Here is a 17,053-nt window from a genome sequence, read left to right as displayed (position 1 = left end):
GACTCGACAGCGTCTTGGCTTGCAGGTCTTGTTTTTTCACGGCGAGGTCGTAGTGACAAGCTTTATAATTAAACCAACATCAGCCATGTTGCAAGCGTCTTGGTATGTCTGGTCGTATGTAGTGTCTGATCTGGGGTAATTACGATGTGGAGGCGGGTCGTCTGAATCGGGTCGTTGATCCCGCCCCCGTATAGTCATGTCCCGCGGGTACATACACACGTGTACACACTACTCACTTAGTAACTAGTAGCATGCCTCGGGATCTACCCGGAACCTAGTAGAACGCGGATGTGCGACGGAAGTAAAAGGCCGGATGTATATCTACGTAGTCCTAATCCTATCGAAAACAGGCAGACGAATGTACCCGCAATAATTCTAGCAGTGTAAGCAACGCAAGCCCAAGGCAGTCTATTATAAAGCATTCTGCATAGAGCTACACATCATTTCCAGCCTGCATAGAGGATAGATCATGGAGAAATAGACAGCATGCGTGCAGATACACAGAAACAGAAACCAACGCCTGGCGTGTCCCTATTCGCCGGGAGCATTGCGGGTGCTGTCGAAGCCACAGCCACAGTAAGTCGCTGTCCACACTCTGACAGTAATACCAGCCTGAAGCTAATCTCGTGATGCTACAGTATCCATTCGAGTTCGCGAAGACCAGAGTGCAGCTACACGGCCAGTCCGGCTCGCGAAACCCCTTCAAAATCATCACGCAAGTCGCACGGACGGAGGGCATAGGTAAGTCTACTACTATAGTTCACAAAGACGGACGTGGCTTACGATATCAGGGGCTGTATACACAGGATGCTCGACGCTGATTATTGGCACTGCATTCAAGGCCGGAGTGCGATTTCTCGGCTTCGATTCGATACGAAATACGCTCGTGGATGAAAAGGGGAAGTTGTCTCCGATGCGAGGGATTTTTGCCGGTATGGTGGCAGGATGTGTTGAGAGTGTTATTGCTGTGACGCCGACGGAACGCGTGAAGACGGCGCTGTAAGAACATCAGGACCATTACTGCTTGTGCTGTGGCTGATGAGTAGACCAGAATTGACGACGCAAAGGGCGCCAGAAGATTTCGAGGAGGCTTCCATGCCATTGGCATAATCGTCCGAGAGAACGGCGTCCGCGGTCTATATCGAGGTCTCTTTTCAACGACCTTGAAGCAAGGATCAACGTCAGCTGTACGCATGGGTTCGTACAACGTCCTCAAAGACTTTGCTGTCAACTTGAGTCTGCCGCAGAATAGCGTGACGACTTTTGGAGTTGGTGCTGCGGCAGGTGTTGTGACCGTCTACGCGACGCAGCCGTTCGATGCAACCAAGACTCGTACGCAGAGTACTCAAGGAGCGACTACTGTTCAGGCAGTGAGAGATATTCTGTCCTCTTCTGGTATCCGAGGGTTCTGGTCTGGCAGCACGATGAGGCTCGGGAGATTGGTGTTTAGTGGTGGTATTGTCTTCACAGTGTATGAGAAGATTACAGCTGCCTTGATGTATGCAAGGACAGAGACTGTGTTGATGTAGGAGATATCACATTATGGAATGTTACGAGGAAGTTGTGTTCAGTGTTCGGCTGGGTAGGTGCTTTTGCTAAGCATTCCACTTGTAACACCGCAATGAGGAGCTAGATGGTTGACCAATATCCATCAAGACCTAGTACCTGCCTGAAAGGTGCGATGCTTCAGACGAATGAATTTCGGACAAAGCACCCAAGAGATATCGCCAATGCTATTGGTCTTTTAGTCCTATATGTCAATCCATCATATCTTCCATATTCCGTGTTCACGCTGAAAGTAGATTCCTTTTGACTGAAAGACAAGTTTCCGACGCTATTTTGGCATCATGTACCTGTCCAGTCTGGGAAGGAGAAATTGTCGAGAGTAGAGCTGTTGAACCCGAACAAGAGATCGTCAATGTTAGGATCAGAGTTATATGGATTGTAGGCCATCTGCAATGGATACGCGGAGTTGTATGAACCAGACTGCCCTTGTGGTGGATAGAAATCTCCAGAAATCGGATGATCGGTGCGGATTGTAAACTCAGACTGAGATAGATCCTGGTCAGGGGCAAAACTCTGTATGATTGCGTCCAAGTCCAGACTCGACGTTGGGGACGGCTGCTCAACGGCAGAGGAGTCGGCAAGTGATAACGGCGCCGTCGCAGGAGGTGGGTCAGTATCGCCACTGGAGTTAGGTATGTTCGCATTACTGGAGATCTTCCATGGTCTCTGGGGCAAAGTAGAACCCAGCTTCTTGAGTAGATTCTGGATGATGATATTGGCTCGCTTGACAGCCCAGTTAGTCTCTTGGTTCTCTTCGAAGACAGCGAGACAAGTCTCAACAGAAGAATATGCCTCAGATAAGCGGCCACGTTGCGCCACAATCCGCGCATGTATAGTAGCACTAACGTAGCAAGCATATGAGATGAGATACGGGGCTTTGCGGATCGAAAAGGCTTTGTCGTAGGCTCGTAAAAGATGTACGATCTGAGTGGCTGCTGTTGCGCACGCCGCAAACGCATTGGCAGGAACTGATCGTGCATTGCGATAGAGGTGGCCATCAGCGACAAAGGGACGATGTAGTAGGATCACCAATACTTGGTGCATGATGAGTAAAGAGAAAATATGTGGCGGCGGATCTGAGAGCGTCGGCTTAGTATGATCGAATTCCATGTGCTTCGGAATTGAATTGCGCCATTGGACCAGCTTTCCATTCAGCTCCTCTAAAAGCCTGGATAGCTCGTCTGGAGTTCTTTCTGAGCTGTTTTCAGCATAAATCGATGTAAGAATGTCCCCCAGAATGACAGAAAGCTTGCACAAATGGCTAAAGGTCGATACGCTAAACGCAGGACAACCGCCATATTGTTCGATTTGTGGAGTATAAGCAAAAGGCTTCCACCTCTCCAGCTCCTCAAATGTGTCTAGGAACTTTATGGGGACTCTAGCGTCTTGCCCTTGAAAAGTCACTGGTCGGCCATGGTACAGCGACTGGATCTTGTCGACAACAAACGCTCCCCAGAAGACTCGACGACGTACTTCGATATCTTCTTCTGAAAGTTTGCGAACAGACAAGATGTCCGGCGCGTCAACATGCATGCCTAGATCGATGATCATCCGAAATGCAAGTCCAGCGTACAGCCAAGCTGCGCTTCGTTCGTCGCCAAGAGCGAATAGGGAGTTTGTCATGACTAGGAGAGCCTGAATGGTAGTAATCTCACTTTTGTCTAGTGCGCTCCCTAGAAGTTCTCGAACACGCTCTCTGAACTGCCACCCAGCAGTCCTAACATCATTCGGGTCCTTCCGAACTTCTAGGCGAGGACTAAACTTTGCTGCTCCAAAGTAGATGGCGTTCAATAGAATCCTTGAGAAGTAAGGCCCCTGGCAGGCCATATCTCTCATGAACACAGGTCTATACGTAATCAAGAATGAGTGATGTTGACGATTCCAATGCAGAGAAAGGAGATGCATGCCGAGATCAGGATCAACTCCATCGAAATCAAGGGTTCCTGCGGCAAAGTTCACGTCTTCCATCTGTCTTTGTTTAGCCGCTTCTGCGACAAGGCCCTTTTCGGCCCAGGCCTCAGATATCCTGGGTATCGGTCTTGCTTGCAGTAAAGGCTCAGAATGCAGCTCTTCAAAAAGAGCGCTCGTTTGCCCATGGTAGCTTGAAGTTCCGTTTGCGGAGAAGACTATCGTAGAAACATTTCTTTGGGTGTCTGATCCTAAATATTAGCTCGGCTGATTCGGCATATGCTAGAGGCCCTACCGGGCTCAACTGGTATATTATGTGTAGGCCGCTAGAATACTGAACTACAAAGGCAGAAAGATCCGGAACATGGAGCCACACGACAACCCGAATCACTCGCTTACCTCTGGCAGGAACAGTTGTTTGTTGATCGCCTTCATTTCCGATTAGGCTGCTTGTAGGCGATGCATCCGATGTCGTTCCACGCCGAACACGTTTCCTCGGCTTTTGCTGGCGGCGGACTTCTTCTTCGATCGGCTCGTACGAGCATATCCGATTGAAAGTTTTGCAATTGACGCAATTGGGCTGGGCCCCATCGCATTTGATCTTTCTGCGGCGGCATGTAGTACAAGCTTCGGTAGCACGCTTTCTGGGCTTTCCATTGGCTGTAAGCGACTCTCGAGTAGGCATGACTATACGTCCGACGCCTTCTCGGTCGGATCCTCTGTGAACTGATTCGAGACGGGTAGGTGACGGAGCATGGCAGTGATGGGTGTAGTCAATCGTACAAGTGGTGCTGGCCGCGGGAACTGAACCTTGTTAAGTAGGCCATGTACCCGCTTCTTCGGCAGCCGCCCCATATAGACGGCACATGTGTTATTGAGTAGTGGATTAGTGAGATGAGACGTAAGCCCTGGGTGGTATAGAGACCTTCCTTAGCGCTGCCCGGCTCACACGCATCCATGCTAGGCCAACCAGCGAGAACGAAAGATGAACTATTCAACAATCAACATATAGCGAGGAGCATATTATGCTGAGCGGTCTATTGGCGTTATTTCTTCAACGCTGAGAATTTCAGAAACGATGCGTTATCAACTCTTCACTTTGGGGTCGCAAAGTGGTTCAGGCGTCAGGAGAATCGGGCTAGTACTGTTTGAGTGACCAAAGTGACGCCGACTTTGATTACTCAGTGGTCACTATTATTACCTAATGTAGCAGATGGCAAACTTCCCGCGGGTACAGATCACTCAGTGTGTACTCACCACATACACTTCCCTCACTGAAGTCGCGCTTCATGTCAGTAACAAGATCGTCGTGATGCCTCTTTTTGGACTTTGACAGGATGTAGTAGCCGCGGGATTGCAGACCTGATCACTGCACCCGTCGTACGCAATAACATCATAAGAAGATGGACTCTAGTACAATAGGCCACGTCGTGCCGAACATATGTCTCGCTGCGTGGTCAAGCTATCTCATCACCACAGCCACGCACTACCGGAACACTTCATCAAACCCAGGGCATTACAGTAACAAAGATCAATATGGGTGTCCACATGCAAGAAACGACACTCAAACGAAAAAGAGTTCGACACGTCCTGCCCGCCGTTCTGATGCGGGCCGGGACTTCGAAGGGACTTTTTATACACAGAAAGGATCTACCAGCATCACAAGATCAATGGGTCAGGCCTCTACTGGCAGCAATGGGCTCAAAGAACAACGAGCCTCGTCAGATTGACGGCGTCGGGGGTGCGACATCAACAACTTCGAAGGTCGCGATCATTAGTCCTTCCCAGCGCTCTGATGCTGATGTGGAGTATACCTTTGCTCAAGTCTCTGTTGGAATGGAGACTGTTGATTTCAGTGGCAATTGTGGGAACATGGCCAGCGGCGTGGGCCCTTTTGCCTTGGATGAACGATTGGTGATAGCAGATCCAGGTGTTCGCCAGGTCGAAGTCAGGATTTTCAACACGAACACTTCTCGAATCATGGTCGAGACCGTGGATGTTGATGAGAACGACCATTTCGAAGAGGATGGCTTATATGACATGGCTGGGGTGGTTGATAGTGGCCGTCAAGTCCACGTCGCATTTGTTGATCCTGCAGGAAGCGTCACAGGGGCATTGTTTCCCAGCGGTAATCGGGTTGAGGAGCTTACCGTATCGACCTTTGACACTCCATTCACCGTACAAGCTACTTTAGTCGATGCTGCAAACCCCTTTGTATTTGTCAACGCTTTTACTCTCCCAACTTGGTTGTCAGCAGCAATGCCGCAAGACCAACTTTACGTGGACACGGTCGAATGCATTCGCAGGGCTGGTGCCATCAAGATGAACATGGCCAATAATCAAGAAGAAGCCGCTGCCAGGCGAGGCACGCCCAAGATCGCGATTGTGTGGCCTTCTTCAAGTCCTGGTATGGATATTCAGGTCCAATCTTTCAGCATGGGAAAACCGCACCCAAGTCTACAACTTACAGGAGCAGTGTGTCTTGGTGCGGCCGTCTGCATAGATGGCACCGTGCCAAACCTGCTATCAACCTCTGAGGCTCTACCAACACCGGAACGTACACCGAGTCCCAACAACGCAGAGACTATGTACTGTAAAGCGCCCGCCACAAGTGGCAAAACTCGCGCTGTCACAGTCAAGCATCCCGGCGGCTCAATTTCTGTTGACGCTGATGTCCTACTCCTGGAGAGCAGTTCACATGTTGTCCAGTGCACAGTGTCGCGAACAGCGAGGCGTCTGTTCGAAGGCAATGTGTTGTACTATAATTGATTCATAATATCATAATCTGCGTGTAACTGGACCAGTAAAGGATCTATGTTGAATATTTCTATTCGGCCCACTCATGAGTTCCCACTAAACTAATCCTTGTGTTGCTAGTGTATAAGCAGACGTGAGCATATACAATCCGAATCTATGCAATCTCAATCTGGGCCAAAATTTTGATAGAGAATACAAGCTCAATCTACGACTCAAAATGATTGCCAAGACGGTACAATCTTAATCTGATTGGTCAGATTGATTGTGTTAGATTGAATAAAGTGGGGTAAATAGCTGCGGGCCTAATATTAGGCCATATTCAGGCATTATTTCTACCTAAGGCCCAAAGTCTAGCCTAAGGCACTAATATGGCAGCCTTAGGCATAAATAATGCCTGAATATAGCCCAATATAGGGCCCCGGCTATACACCCACTTTAATCAATCTAACACAAGCAATCTCAATCCCTTAGCATAGATTCCAAGCTCAATCTGTACTTTTAGGGTGACTAATCATACAATCCTAATCTAGTACTTCGGATTGTATCCGATTGTATATGCTCACGTCTGTGTATAAGCATGAACGAGGAACCACTTAGGTGCTCTTCGGTAAGTGGGGTCCCGATAGACGTATGGATATGTCATCATTTCTTTGTAACACACCTCGGTCTTCATGACGGATTGTTTATCGTGCATGAAATTGCTCAAAACTACAAGTGGTACAATTGAGGCGCATCGAACCGAGCACCTATCGATGCAGCCAGCTTACAAAGCCAACACAACCCTTCACTTGGTCCACTACAAAAGCTTTCGTTTACAACATATGGTACGGGCTTCTTTGTTTCATTCACCTTGATCATTACCAAATTTCCGTCCATCATGTCCGCAATTTCGAAAGGCTCCCTCGTCCTAGTGACAGGTGCTAATGGATTCATCGCGAGTCATACCGTTGACCAGCTTCTCATCGCAGGCTTCAAAGTGCGGGGAACAGTCCGCTCAGAGGATAAGGGCAAATGGTTGCTGGATCATTTCAACAAGAAATACGGCCCTGGATCACTCGAGATTGCCGTTGTGCCAGATATGTCTGTGAAGGGTGCATTCGATAATGCCGTCAAAGGAGTCTCTGGAGTCGTCCACATGGCAAGCATCTTGACCTTCGACCCAGATCCGCAAAAGGTCATTCCGGTTGTCATTGCTGGAATCGAACATGTTCTCGAATCTACGGCCGCTGAGCCCAGTGTGAAGCGCTTAGTTTACACTAGCTCGTCCACGGCAGCAACAAATCCGAAGCCAAATGTCAAGTTCGATATCGACGAGAACACCTGGAACGAAGAGTGCGTCGAGCGTGCGTGGGCGCCAGGTCCTATTAAGGAAGATCGAGCCTGGGATGTATATGGTGCGAGCAAGACTCAAGCCGAGCAGGCGCTATGGAAGTTTGTAAAGGAGAAGAAGCCTCATTTCGTTGCCAATTCCGTACTGCCAAATACAAACATGGGCCCAATCATCGACCCTGACAACCAGCCTGCGAGCACTGGCAATTGGGTTCCAGACACGTACAATGGAGGTACAGCAATGGACACTCCAGCTCCACAGTATCACGTTGATGTCCGAGATTGTGCACGGCTACATGTCGCCGCTTTGATCGATCCTGAGATACAGAATGAGCGGGTCTTCGCGTTCACTGACCCATTCAACAAAAACATTATCATCGACATTCTGCAGGAGCTTCGTCCTGATCATAAGTTCAACAACCGCTTGGAGAACCCAGGCAATGATCTAAGTGTTATTTTGCGGAAGCCACGTACTGAGGAGATTCTACGCAAGAACTTTGGCCAGGAGAAACTCATTCCTCTTAGAGAGAGTGTTGAGGCAAACATAGCTCATTTGAAATAAAATTTCACAATAGTTAGGCAACAGAAATAAAACCATGCCCGTAGTCAAGCAATTCCATACGACCCATAACGCTATAAACACATGCACTTCACTCTGTGCCAATTCCCTGGAACTGATGATCCATGTAAGCGACGCTGTGGATCCTTGCTGATAGGAATCGGACTAGTGCAATGACTCGAACTTTCCACGCATAAACAATCCATGTCCAAGTCTGACCTTATTAATCACCTCCTGGACGATTTCATGTCGAAGTATCAAAAGCCATCCATCTCACGATTACCCGAAGAAAGTCGTGTGATTTCCGAGGACTCTCGCTATTCCGAGGGGGCTTATCCTAATCTCGACTCACTAGCATATATCGTGCAGCATCGTACAGCTCACGTGAGCCGCAAAAAAACATGGGACAAGCATCATCAATCCTCTCGCAATCCTTCTTCATCCCCAGCCCTCCCCTGACCATCGACACTCTTCCCGACCAAACCGGCCGCGTCCACATCGTCACAGGCGGCTACGCCGGCGTGGGCAAAGAGCTCGCCCGCATCCTCTACTCCCGCAATGCAACCGTCTACATCGCCGGACGCAGCTCCGAGAAATACAATGCCGCCCTTACAGACATCCAACATGCTGCACCATCCTCAACCGGCAAGCTGGACTTCCTGCAGCTCGACCTGTCCGACCTGCCCACCGTGAGCGCCGCCGCGGCCGCCTTCATGGCCAAGGAGTCGAGACTGGACGTCCTGTACAACAATGCCGGCGTCATGGTGCCCGCCGCAGGCTCCGTCACCGCGCAAGGCCACGAGCTGCAGATGGGCACGAACTGCCTTGGCCCGTTCCTGCTCAGCACCGCTCTTCTGCCTGTCCTCCGTTCCACGGCGCAGACCTCTCCACCTGGCTCCGTACGCGTAACCTGGGCCGGTAGCATCGGGGTCCAGGTCGCCACGCCCAAATACGGAGTTCAGCTTGGACCCGACGGCCCGGAAATCGACCCGAACCCATGGCTCAACTACGGAATGTCGAAGGCTGGGAACTTCTTCCTGGGTAGTGAGTTCGCGAGGAGGTATGGACGCGAGGGCATCGTAAGTGCGAGCTTCAACCCGGGCAACCTGAGGTCGGAATTGCAGAGACATATGGGGTGGATAGGCAGGGCGATATTGTTGATGGGGTGCTACCATGCGGAGTTTGGCGCTGCGACGGAGCTTTACGCCGGGTGCTCGCCGGATATTGGGTTGGAGAGGAACGGCGTGTATGTGATGCCATGGGGCCAGATCGGGACGGAGAAGTTGAGGCCAGATGTGCTAGAGGCGGCGAAGGGAAAGGAGGAGGGTGGAAAGGGGCTTGCGAGCGAGTTCTGGGACTGGTGTGAGAAAGAGACGAGAGCGTACACGATCAGTGAGAAGCTCTGATCTGGAATGCGGAACGAACGAGGGTTATATAAAGGCTTTATCACGGCTTTAGGTCTACCACGCCTCCATTACCAGCCAGCTAGTCTGCGAATGGGATGCAATTCCAACTCACAAGTCTCTGCTCTATCCTCACTACGTGCCCGCCATCTGCCCTTGCAGTCTTTTAGTTATTCAATCGATGACGTCTGTACATTACCTTGCAAGCGAAGCAGAGACACTGCTGCACACCGAAATCCTCGAAATCAGTATTCTTGAAGTCGCTATCGAAACCTCACAATCTGAGATGCGAAGTCGTAATTGAATAAGTCTACTAAGCAGATATGAAACGATCGGGTGTGTCGTAGCATATATCGCATTGAATTATAGAAAGAATAAGCATTAGAATATTAGTACTTTAATTAGTGCTTACCATGCCGCTCTCTATAGAGACATTCTGTATTCGTATGTAAGGCGATATTCTAGTTATAAAGCTAGCTGTTATGGAACACTTGTACTCTGAAGGTGATCTAATCCTCACTTCTAAACAGAGTATGATAGTATTCATTCCCTAATTATCGAAGATAGTGTCACTCAAATACAAGTCGGCGCTATTTATAGCCTTAATTCCAGACAGACTTTGAGATGTGCGCGCAATATCCTAGAGTAGGCAAACACGTCGCACTGATAAATCATTCGCAGACGAGCCTGTCGCCACCGATTTCTACAAGTACGATCCATTCCAGATGCAGAAGATGGATACGGAATACAGCCCCCAAAACCCAACGCCACACGCGCTGCCGTGATTCTGAGACCATGTTGTGGTCGTGGGGGCGACAGCAGCTGATAGGAGCGCTTCGACGAACTCGCCGTAGAACTGTACATGGATACAAGGCTTGAGCAGGCAAGATGAGAAGCTTGTGCAATTGTCTTCCTGCATTGCCAAAGATTGTGATGCATTTGTATGGTTGTGATGGGAATGCTGGCGCTGACCCCTAGAGCACACATGCGGTGCACAGGCCGCCAACCTGGGGCCGAAGTCTGCGGCTGAACTGCCTCGTGTATCAGCGCACGGCGGCAGCCTTGTGCTGGCTGCTCCTAAAGCAAGCCACATCCTGGCCGTCCGCGTCAGATGCAGCAGCGTCTGCAAGGGAAAGAAGCATGATAAAAACCAGCTGGGCCACAGTCTTCTCGGATCCAGCTCCTTTCCCACTGCAACTATCTACACCTAGGAAAGGGACAGAGCTCAAAGCATCATCATGCCTCTCCGAACAAAAGTCAACGACCTCCGGAAGAAACGTCTCGGCCTAGACTTCGGCGCCGACGAGCCACAGGATATGGCGGCCGGAGAAGGGGATGGCATTCCGCTGCCGGCTTCCGGGAGCACCGGGCCCAAAGACGATCGCTTCTACTATTTCTGGGACCGCTTTTGTGCGCGTCCGAAGTATCCCAAGGTATCTGTCACACCTAGTTTGGATGTTGATATTGAGGGCGAGCCGTCGCATCAGCCTGATAGCAACAAGGAGGGAATAGTAACAAGGTATGCTTCATGCTGCACGAGTGTAGATTGATGGAGGAGAACAGTGCTGAGAAACAGTAGCCAAAAGGCCTCTTTGTCCTATGACGAGGCAGCGAGAGCATGCAAGTCGAAAGTGCGTGCCATTGCCGAAGAATGCAAACGATTGAACGTCAAGTACTATGACCGTACCTGGGATCTAGGGTCTGTCGATACCTTACAGAGTCTTGAGGCTACTGAGGTCCCATATTCATTGCAAGGTCTCGCAGGCGTGCAGAGTGTCAAACGTGTCGAGGTAGCTTACAGTATTTGCATGTGAATTTTTTCAGATGCTGATGGCTTTCAGGATATATTCGAGAATCCACAATTCTACGAAGATGGTGCGACCGCGAACGATGTATGTCAAGGCACGGTTGGCGATTGCTGGTTCCTCGCAGCAATAACTGCTCTCTCTGGGAAACCGGAGCTACTGGAGCGCATCTGTGTCGATCGCGATGAGAAGGTCGGTGTTTACGGCTTCGTCTTCTATAGAGGTACGTCCTCCTTACTTGTCAGCCGTCTGGTATCTAATGCCCGCTATAGATGGCGAATGGATCTCTGAAGTTGTCGACGATAGATTGGCTCTCCGACAGAATGACGATAAATGGTCATATACATCTGAGTATATGATCACTACTGACGGCAGAAAGGCGTACAAGGATATATATCCACTGCAAGCAGGAGAATATAGCATCTCACGCCTTCCGAAAGACTTCCGTGAGAACCTTCGAAAGGGTTCCAATGCGCTGTATTTCTCCAGCTGCCGCTCCAAGAATGAGACGTGGCTTCCACTGCTTGAAAAGGCCTATGCAAAGGCCCATGGTGACTATCAGGCTATCGAAGGCGGATTTCCCGGAGAAGGTCGTATGCCCATGTATCACCAACTACCTACTTACTGACATCATGAAGGTATCGAAGACCTTACGGGTGGCGTCGCCACATATCTTTACTCTGAGCACGTCCTAGACAAAGATAAGCTATGGTCTGAACTTACCCAAGTCAACAAGGATTTCCTCTTCGGCTGTGGCTCCCGCTACGGTCGAGACTCGGACCCACGAGATGACGAGGGTTTCGTGCGAGGGCATGCGTACAGTGTGCTTGAAGCACGTGAGGTCAACGAGCTGCGACTGCTCAAGATACGCAATCCATGGGGAGAGACAGAGTGGAATGGCGCTTGGAGCGACGGATCTAAGGAATGGACGCCAGAGATGATGAAGGAGCTTGGTCACACTTTCGGCGATGACGGTATCTTCTGGATCTCATACAAGGACTTTCTCAAGTATTACCCAGAGATTGACCGTACACGCTTATTCGACGACTCTTGGACTGTGACTCAGCAGTGGACTTCCGTTGAAGTTCCATGGACGGCCGACTACCTGAGCACCAAGTACTCGCTAACACTAAAGGAAAAGAGCCCTGTGGTTCTAGTCCTCAGTCAACCTGACGAACGCTATTTCAATGGCCTTGACGGCCGCTACAGATACGATCTCCATTTCCGACTGTACAAAAACGGCGAGAAGACATACATAGCTCGCAGTATTCAAGACTCGGGTTCTGGCAGATCTTGTAGTGCAGAGCTCGACCTTGACGCGGGGGAATATACCATCTACGTAAAAATCAGTGCTCAACGCTACGATGATAATGCTACCCCCGAGGAAGTCATCAAGCGAAACCGCGAAAGCAAGCGGGAAAAATTGCAGGCAATAGGCAAAAGCTTCGACTTGGTGCACGCCAAAGGCAAGCTCCGTGAGGCTGAACGGGCCAAGGACCGCCGTGACAAGACGGAAGCACGCAACAAGTCGAAGAAGACGAATGTTTCCGGACGTAATGCAAGGAGGAAGGAAAGACAGCGTGAGAAATTGAGAGAGAAGCGCATTGCAGATGAAAAGGAGCGATTAATGGCTCTCAAGAAGGCCGCGAAGAAAGAGAAGATGGACAAGGAGAAGAAGGAAAAAGAGGAAAAGAAAGCTGCCGACAAGAATGAAGAAGACACAGAACGCGCCAGGAGCACGGAAAAGCAGCAGGTCATCCCGATAAGGTCCAAGTCGCAGTCAAAGTCCCGGGATATAAAACCGGAACCTTCTACGACTGCAGGTACCGAGTCAACATCATCCTCGACTACCACAGGCAAGAAAGAAGAACCTAAGCTAGATGTAGATACTGCGGCAGAGACTGGACCTAAAGAGTCGAACCCTGCTGAAGTCAATGCGGAAGAAAATCACGAGAAGACGGCCGACGAGAAGAAGGACGACGACAAGAAGGAAGATGACAAGAAGGAAGATGACTCCAAGTCCGATAACTCGAAAGACTGGGAAAAGGTCAATAAGCCAGGACCTGACGGTTCCCCTGCGCCGTCCGGAAGCCACCCTCCCCCAACGGGCGAAAGCAAGCATTCAGCCGAGTCCAGCGAGGCATCCAAGACACGCATCACGATCACCGTTGATACCGAGCCCCGGGCCGAGGGTGAGACAGAGAAGAAGGACACCGACGTTGTTGTGAAGGTTGACGAGAAGCCTGAAGCCGAGGTGGAAGACGAGGACGAGGAAGACGATGATGCGGTAAGCGACGTGACGGATCCTGTAGACGATGACTTCGACTGGGACAGCGATATCGATGGGTCAGTAGCAACAGACTCAGACGAAGAGCAGGAAGTGGATGACCTGTACAAGGACAAGCCTTGGAACGCCATTTGTGTGATTGGGATGAAGGTCTGCTGCATTGGGCCGAATGCCGATATCAAAGTTCTGCATGACGAGGACAAGGAATGAATGAATGAATGATTGATTGATGTCATTGATTGGGCACAAGAATTTCTCTTGTATGCATCTGGTATGGCTGTAATGTAGACGGAGAGTCTCCCATGTATTGTTCTGTTCAGATATATCAATCTGCCTTTCCGAAATGATTGCAAGTGTTAGGTTGGCGCCTGAGGCAGGAATTGTCGTGGGAGCTCCTCCAGGCCTCATTCAGTCCACTAGAGCTCTGCATCGCGCTATCTTCATTCAAGACTGAGTTAACTCACCCAACCTCCTACTCATCTCAATCATGAGTATTAAGTACGAACGCCGCACCATCTTCTCCTCCCTTGCCGCCCTAGTCTTCGTCGGTGGAGCTCTCACACGCCTCACACCACGCCTTTTCGAAACCGCGTACCGCGAACAACACCAGAAGACTGCGGAGTCGATGAAGCCTGTCTATAGCCGTCTAGGGGTGTCTGCTAAAATATTCACGGAAATACTGGCTTACATAAATCTGGGTGTTGCCGGGCTTCTGGTCTGGCCTCGGACTAGGAAGTGGACGGCGGTCACAGCGATGTTGTATCTTGGAGAGGGCGCGTATGCAAGATTGAGGAGTGGAAGGAGTGTGGCGCCGCCATTGGTTGTTATTGGTGTGCTGGGAGGTGTGGTGTACTGATGGACACGATGCGGGTCGAGTACAACCTGATACGGTCGTTGACCTTCTGCAAGTCAATTAGAGGCATTGATCAGATCATCAACAGCTGGTCGTGGGCTTGAAACTTCACGCACTATACTCCATCATCTGCTTTACCTCGAAGTCAATGGGTGATGCCGACAAGATCTACACTCTATCAAAGTCTCGATAATGGCTTCTGATGCCCTCGAGGATTCACATCGGTCGAGCACAGCTATATTAAAGACATCTAAATGCTCGAGACGAAACCAAAAATGCGCTATACGCCACCGCACGTCGGACCCCAAGGGAAGATCTAGCTGCTTTCAATTCTACAATCTGAGTGCATACAGATACCTATCTGTGTGGCACGCTGGGACTCGATGTCGTACCTCTGCTCTACAAGTATGTTTGCAGAGCAGATGTGGCTCGAACTACAACACTATGATCAGCGATTGCTGCGTGGATAGTGACACTCATGAAAAATCAGTACACGACACATATGTCTGAGAATATCATGGGGTTGGTAGTCAATGTGAGCGCCATGAATGACTGATGCCTACTTGTACGCCCAAAGGTCCTAGATAAGAAGACTTGACAATCAAGTTTGAAAGAAGACTCTAATAGATGACATCTATCGGTCCTAAAGCCGAGGAGAACGTCACCACTGTGGTCATCGTTGTCAGAGAGATCCGTCGCTCGAAAATGCGACTTTTTAGAATCGAGGTCTCGCAAAGTCGTTCACCCCAACCTCTCAGCACTCGTCGAATTGTTGAAAAGATACTGGCGTATCATGAATGTACTCCTCAATCTACACGTCTGCGCAAGTTTGTCACCCGAACGCCCTTGCTCCCGAGTTTTGGTCTTGGCACGAAGCGATCTCTGACCGCACGAATATCGGTAACGTCTGTCTCAAACAAGTCAAGATCGAATCTCCAGACGAACGATACAATGCCAATGTACAGCTCGGCATACGCAAGCTGCATCCCGAGGCAATTTCGCATGCCTGTGCTGAACGCGACCATGTATCGGGTCAGGGGTTTTCCGTCAAACGCCTTTGGGTCTTCAAGCCAACGCTCTGGCTTGAAAGCAAAAGAGTCTGGGAAAATCTGCTCATCATGGTGCACGTCACTGATGTCCATGCTGATGACGGCGCCGGATGGGATGGTCCACTTGCCATACTGGACAGGCACATCTGATATGCGAGGAATTCGAGTAAAGATTCCGTAAGAGAAGCGCAGACATTCAGTCAAGACCGCTGTTAGGTAAGGAAGTCGCCATATCGTTTCAAGACTGGGTATTGAAGCTCCACTCGTGGTACCGGGCATTACAGTCTTAAGCTCCTGCAGAAGTCGTGCCTTGATCGATGGGTCGCTGAAGATATGGTAAACGGCGATGGTCAGTGTGCGCATAGTCGTCTCCGTCGCTGCGCCAGTTATTCCCAAGGCCTCCTGGTGAACTCTTTCGATGCGTCTCTCAGATGCCGGTAGATCCGAAGCGAAAATCGAACGGAATATGTTGTCGCCTTTCTTGTGCCCCTCGTGGAATTTAGCATTCGCGACTTCTACCTGATTAAGGAGGTTCTAACACATGTTCAGACTTCATCATTGCCTTCCAGAACGCATACTTACAGCCTTGTATTTGTTAAAAACCGCGATTCGTGGGTCGAGGTAGTTTAAGAGGAAATCCGGTAAGGACTTCATGGCATCCGTGAACCATGGAAATTGCATTGCCGTATGTATCGGCTCCGACAGGTTAATTAACGCGTGTTGAAAGGCTGAGCGGAACTCTGGTGTTTCAATGAAGTTCTCGCGCTTTTCGAAGGCATACTCCACGATTATATCAGACGTGTAGCAGCCCCACATATCATTGATCGACAGGACCTTATCCTCACCGACATAATCGTGCTGGAGACGGTCTGTGAGTCGATCCATGGCGTCTTGTATGTTAGGTCCACGCTCGGTGATTTTCATTTTTGAGAAGAAAGGATTCAGTGCAGCTCTACGAATACGGTGCAGCTTGGGATCAATGGTCGAGAAGGTCGACTGTGGATTGTTGAACATATTCGCGTACTTTGGGAGCTTCTTGTAGGGCTGCGACGTCGAGTTGAGGACGTGAAAGTACGACGAGTCTTCGATGTGGACTTCCCATGGACTGATTCGGACAATGGGACCTCACAGGTTTCAGCGCAAGACCGTTCTCTACTCGCTCGCAACGTCTACACTCACCGTATGTTTTATGCCATTCTTTGTATGCGTACATGAACTGCCCACCCTCTCCATGCCACAGCTGATAGTAAGTTTCCACCCATCCCGTCGCAGCAGCAAGCTTCGGCCCGGGAAACTTGGCGAGTGGGCTCAGGAAAAGGCGATAGAAGATGAGGGCAATGCCATACGCGATGGCAGAACCGACAGCGAGCAGGAATAACGACGGCATTGGGACCAGGTCTCACAGAATGGAAGTACAGATGCAAATTAAGAAAAAACCGTTCCTGTTGACGTTCGTTCACAGGTGGCCCATATCGGGGGCCTGTTGCATAGATATAATGTATACAGCCAACCCAACCACGACCCCGTTATGACATTT

At 50.0% G+C, this 17,053-nt stretch overlaps 8 protein-coding genes across 8 annotated transcripts; 6 read left to right on the top strand and 2 right to left on the bottom strand.

The window, feature by feature from the left end:
• Positions 1-219: 219 nt before the first annotated feature.
• Positions 220-1,687, top strand: EJ05DRAFT_253394 (tricarboxylate transport protein, mitochondrial precursor). Its single transcript, XM_033740185.1, has 4 exons — positions 220-576; positions 639-741; positions 792-999; positions 1,052-1,687. The coding sequence occupies exons 1-4, from the start codon at positions 487-489 to the stop codon at positions 1,527-1,529; spliced, it is 879 nt and encodes a 292-aa protein (XP_033603568.1). The 5' UTR covers positions 220-486; the 3' UTR covers positions 1,530-1,687.
• Positions 1,688-1,845: 158 nt separating this feature from the next.
• EJ05DRAFT_497675 (uncharacterized protein) lies at positions 1,846-4,159 on the bottom strand (the record flags this gene model as incomplete). The annotated part of the gene is made up of 2 exons (XM_033746568.1): positions 1,846-3,719; positions 3,874-4,159. 2 exons carry the CDS (start codon positions 4,157-4,159, stop codon positions 1,846-1,848), a joined length of 2,160 nt encoding a protein of 719 aa, XP_033603567.1.
• Positions 4,160-4,746: 587 nt separating this feature from the next.
• On the top strand, positions 4,747-6,279 carry EJ05DRAFT_535956 (DUF453-domain-containing protein). The gene has a single exon (XM_033749281.1). The coding sequence runs from the start codon at positions 5,011-5,013 to the stop codon at positions 6,241-6,243; it is 1,233 nt and encodes a 410-aa protein (XP_033603566.1). The 5' UTR covers positions 4,747-5,010; the 3' UTR covers positions 6,244-6,279.
• Positions 6,280-6,924: 645 nt separating this feature from the next.
• On the top strand, positions 6,925-8,203 carry EJ05DRAFT_508317 (NAD(P)-binding protein). Its single transcript, XM_033748000.1, has one exon. The coding sequence runs from the start codon at positions 7,109-7,111 to the stop codon at positions 8,120-8,122; it is 1,014 nt and encodes a 337-aa protein (XP_033603565.1). The 5' UTR covers positions 6,925-7,108; the 3' UTR covers positions 8,123-8,203.
• Positions 8,204-8,351: 148 nt separating this feature from the next.
• On the top strand, positions 8,352-9,768 carry EJ05DRAFT_473670 (short-chain dehydrogenase). The gene has a single exon (XM_033743446.1). It carries the CDS (start codon positions 8,521-8,523, stop codon positions 9,523-9,525), a length of 1,005 nt encoding a protein of 334 aa, XP_033603564.1. The 5' UTR covers positions 8,352-8,520; the 3' UTR covers positions 9,526-9,768.
• Positions 9,769-10,712: 944 nt separating this feature from the next.
• Positions 10,713-12,672, top strand: EJ05DRAFT_524377 (cysteine proteinase; the record flags this gene model as incomplete). Its single annotated transcript, XM_033748819.1, has 5 exons — positions 10,713-11,041; positions 11,099-11,312; positions 11,364-11,550; positions 11,600-11,920; positions 11,966-12,672. Coding segments are annotated over exons 1-5 (1,710 nt in total), but the record flags the coding sequence as incomplete, so codon positions are not given.
• Positions 12,673-14,101: 1,429 nt separating this feature from the next.
• On the top strand, positions 14,102-14,470 carry EJ05DRAFT_497670 (uncharacterized protein; the record flags this gene model as incomplete). Its single annotated transcript, XM_033746567.1, has 1 exon — positions 14,102-14,470. One exon carries the CDS (start codon positions 14,102-14,104, stop codon positions 14,468-14,470), a length of 369 nt encoding a protein of 122 aa, XP_033603562.1.
• Positions 14,471-15,273: 803 nt separating this feature from the next.
• Positions 15,274-16,903, bottom strand: EJ05DRAFT_483513 (putative P450 monooxygenase; the record flags this gene model as incomplete). The annotated part of the gene is made up of 3 exons (XM_033745258.1): positions 15,274-16,050; positions 16,099-16,640; positions 16,696-16,903. 3 exons carry the CDS (start codon positions 16,901-16,903, stop codon positions 15,274-15,276), a joined length of 1,527 nt encoding a protein of 508 aa, XP_033603561.1.
• Positions 16,904-17,053: the final 150 nt, after the last annotated feature.

This window comes from Pseudovirgaria hyperparasitica (assembly GCF_010093815.1).
Source record: "Pseudovirgaria hyperparasitica strain CBS 121739 unplaced genomic scaffold EJ05scaffold_3, whole genome shotgun sequence".
NCBI lineage: Eukaryota > Fungi > Ascomycota > Dothideomycetes > Acrospermales > Acrospermaceae > Pseudovirgaria > Pseudovirgaria hyperparasitica.
Note: the sequence above shows the minus strand (reverse complement) of the source record. Positions and strands in the feature narration are given on the sequence as shown.